The sequence below is a fragment of the Physeter macrocephalus genome, chromosome 11 (genome assembly GCF_002837175.3).
Source record: "Physeter macrocephalus isolate SW-GA chromosome 11, ASM283717v5, whole genome shotgun sequence".
NCBI lineage: Eukaryota > Metazoa > Chordata > Mammalia > Artiodactyla > Physeteridae > Physeter > Physeter macrocephalus.
In genome coordinates this window covers 105,714,661-105,718,041 of record NC_041224.1, presented here as the reverse complement: position 1 = coordinate 105,718,041, position 3,381 = coordinate 105,714,661, and the positions used below count along the sequence as shown (strand labels likewise).

Sequence of the window (3,381 nt, the reverse complement as noted above, 5' to 3'; positions counted from 1 at the left end):
GGGAGATCCCAAAGAGAAGAGGAAAAGGAGACCAGGAGAAGGAGGTGGGGTGGGGGAGAAACAAAGGGAGGGAAAAGAAGATCAAAATGGCAGGTAGTAAAAAAATGAGAGGAAAAAGAAAAGGGTTGAGAAGGGTCAAGAAAATGAGTGCTGCCTTTGCCCCAGGACGTGTTTTATCTCAGTCTGCACCACCATAGCACCCGTACCTGCAGACCCCTACAGCCAGGGGTCAGGAAAAGAAACCTGATCCACATGGTTCTCCAGACACAGTCACAGTTAGAATCACTTTAATTTACATCTGTAGCAGAGAAGTGCTACATGGAAAGCCCAGGAGGCTTATGTGATTGCCAGAGGCTCATCGTGGGTAGCAGGGAAGGACCGTGGGTAAAGGATGCATTAAACTCTTGTTATCCACACCTAAAGGCCTCCAGACCAGGGAACAGACTGATGACCAGGATCATAGGAGAGACTAGAGCAGTTCTTCACTTATCTCTTTCCAGGGCAAGAGATAGACTCTTAGAGACAGAGAACGTACAGAGATTGGACATCATCACCCTATTCTACCACCTCTAATCCCAGGAAAAAAATGCAAGTTGGGTGAACTCTAGGGCAAAGAAGATTTATATTTTCAAATATGGTAAAGAATAGGCCAGCCTCTCTTCCCAGAACCTTTTTTGCAGAATACCTAAGGACGAAAACAGCATGAAAAAGAGGAAGTGGAAAGGAAGACAAAGATGAGTAGGTGCAGAAGAGAAGTTACTTCATGGTCCAGATGTTACCTGGACTTTCATGTCACTACAGGATATAAAAATGTACTTTTCAAGAATGAAAGTTATGTAATTACAGTGAGGAGTGACTTGGCCTGGTTTGGATAACTTGCAGAATGTCAAATCAAAAGGACGGGAGCTTTTGTGACACTTGCCTCCCTTGAGGTCACAGGCAATAGCAGGACTCTTACAGACAGCTTTGACTGCATCTAGTTCCTCATGGATGAATATGTACCGGGGTATGCATGTGTGGTTGTGCGGCTTCATCTTCTGTGCCATCAGGGTATTGCATTCCCTGTCCATCAGGTCAGACCTGAGATAGTCTTTGTTGCTCTGAAAGAGAGCCTCAGCTCTGAGCATCTTGTTTCCTCCAACTTCATCTTCACTGACGATGGTCTCTTCCAGTTGCACCACTTCTTTGTGGCTAAGCGGCAGGGTTTCTACGCTTCGGGTGCTGGCTCCCTCCCTAGTGGCTTCAGCCTTGTCCTGTGAGTCACTGGACTGAAACTCATTCAGTAGCTGATCACTTTCCTCCAGGACTGCTGCGGCCATCTGAAGTCCCAACCCCAGGCCTACCCCCAGGCCCAGCAGGAGCAGCAACATTATAAAAAAGATATGCACGAGAGTCAGCTTCATTTTGCCTGGAGGGGAGGAGGGAAACAGAGGACTGACTTTGAAATGAAACTTGGCTCCAGTAGAGATCGTAGATTCCCCTAAACCCCGACAGCACAGTCTTTGGGGTCTCCTCTCCCTTCTCCACATTACCCCATTCCCCACCCAAGGCAGAGATCCTTTCTCACTCTTTTCCCATTTCTCCTGTCCCTCCCACCACATTCCCTGTTGCTGTGGCATAATGTGTGGATCCTACAGAACTGGAAGATGACCAGGGAAGCAGTTCTGCAACTGGTTCACATATGGGGTATCAATGGGGAAAGTTGACATCAATTGATTCTTAAACAGAAATTAGTTCTAAATCACCAAAAAGAATGGGTAAGAAGACAAACAAGTACAGTGTCACACTTCCCTTGAGAGAAATTCTTATAGAAAGTCTTATTCTCAGTAAAGGATTAGAATTACCATAGGAGATCATCTCCTTATTTTGTTCCCAAATTAATTTTTGCTCATTCAAGTATTTATTATTCTCCCTGTTACCCACCCTCCCCAAAAAAGATCAAAAGGAATAGGAAAAGTACTATAGTCCATTCTCACTCCTAAGCTGAGGCTGGCGGGGGGAGGGAGATGAGGGAGGAAGCCCAATTTCACCTTGCTAAAACTACATCTGTTATGCCAGATCCCTTCTACTACTATAGATCTCTTAGCACTTGGGTATTTCCTGCTGACTAGCTTTTGTACTCTTAGGGAGGACATGGAATAAGAACGAAACCAAAGAAAACCAAACAACTGACCTGCGAGGGTTCCCCTACTAATAAAGATCCTAAGGAAACTGAGGGAAAGAGCATGCATCTTTGTCCTGCAATGCCAGCCTCATGCCCCTATCAAAGAGAGACCTTCCCTACCAGAAAAAAATATTGCTATAAAGAACATTTTTGAGACAATTGATAATATGAGAATATTGTCAATAGAGTAGATAGGAATGTTATGTCAGTGTTTGATATACGGAATTTGAAATTTGTGCTACAATTGTTTAAGAGAATATCTTTGTTCTTGGAAAAGGAACCCTGAAATATTAAGGTGCAAAAGGGGCATGATTAGACAACTTACTCTCCAAGGTTCAAAATAAAGATCATATGGGGAATTCCATATGAGGAAATCCCCTGGTAGTCCAGTGGTTAGGACTCCACACTCTCACTGCCAGGGGCCTGGGTTCAATCCCTGGTGGGGAGAACTAAAATCCCACAAGCTGGGCAGCACAGCCTATATATATATATATATATATATATATATACATATATATAATATGTATGTATATCATATGTATGTATGTACATGTGTGTTTACAGAGAAAGAAAAAATTTTTTAATAAGGGAAAGAAAATTTTTAAATATTGTGACTGGATAAAGGATATTTAGGAGTTCTTTGTATTAATGTGGTAACTTTTCTTTAAAGTTGAAAATATTTCAGAAAAAAAATTTTTTTTTTTGGCCGCTCTGCACAGCTTGCAGGATCTTAGTTCCCCCACCAGGGATTGAACCCGGCCCCTCTGCAGTGAAAGCACAGAGTCCTATCCACTGGACTACCAGGGGGTTTCCTCAAATTTTTTTAATTTTTAAAAAAGAGAGAGAATTTCCCATGTCATTCCCTGGAGCACCAAACACCACTGTGACTTACCTACATACCTAAATAACTTCGAAGATGCTTGTGTCCTGTTTTCCAGGTTCTTCCTTCCCAGGTTTTCCTTCTCTCTGAGAAGTGCCCTGGATGCTGGTCTGCAGAAAAATGATTATCCCTTTGTGCTCTATATGCTCTTAAACCCAGACTTACTTCCTACGCCCATTCCCATTCTCCCTCCCCAGCTCTGAATAAACACACTCAGCCAATTGTCTTTTCTGCTCCCATGAACACTTTGAAGTAAGGCTACTTGGACATTGAAACAGATCCAGACATCCAAGACAGGAAATGTATCCAGTCTGGGAAACTGCAGACAGTTTTTTTT

General features: G+C 43.1%; 1 protein-coding gene across 1 annotated transcript; it reads right to left on the bottom strand.

Annotated features, from left to right (window-relative positions):
* Positions 1-676: 676 nt before the first annotated feature.
* On the bottom strand, positions 677-3,107 carry RNASE10 (ribonuclease A family member 10 (inactive)). Its single transcript, XM_007127751.1, has 2 exons — positions 3,065-3,107; positions 677-1,408 (listed from the first exon to the last, which is right to left on the bottom strand). Exon 2 carries the CDS (start codon positions 1,401-1,403, stop codon positions 762-764), a length of 642 nt encoding a protein of 213 aa, XP_007127813.1. The 5' UTR covers positions 1,404-1,408; positions 3,065-3,107; the 3' UTR covers positions 677-761.
* Between the last annotated feature and the right edge of the window lie 274 nt (positions 3,108-3,381).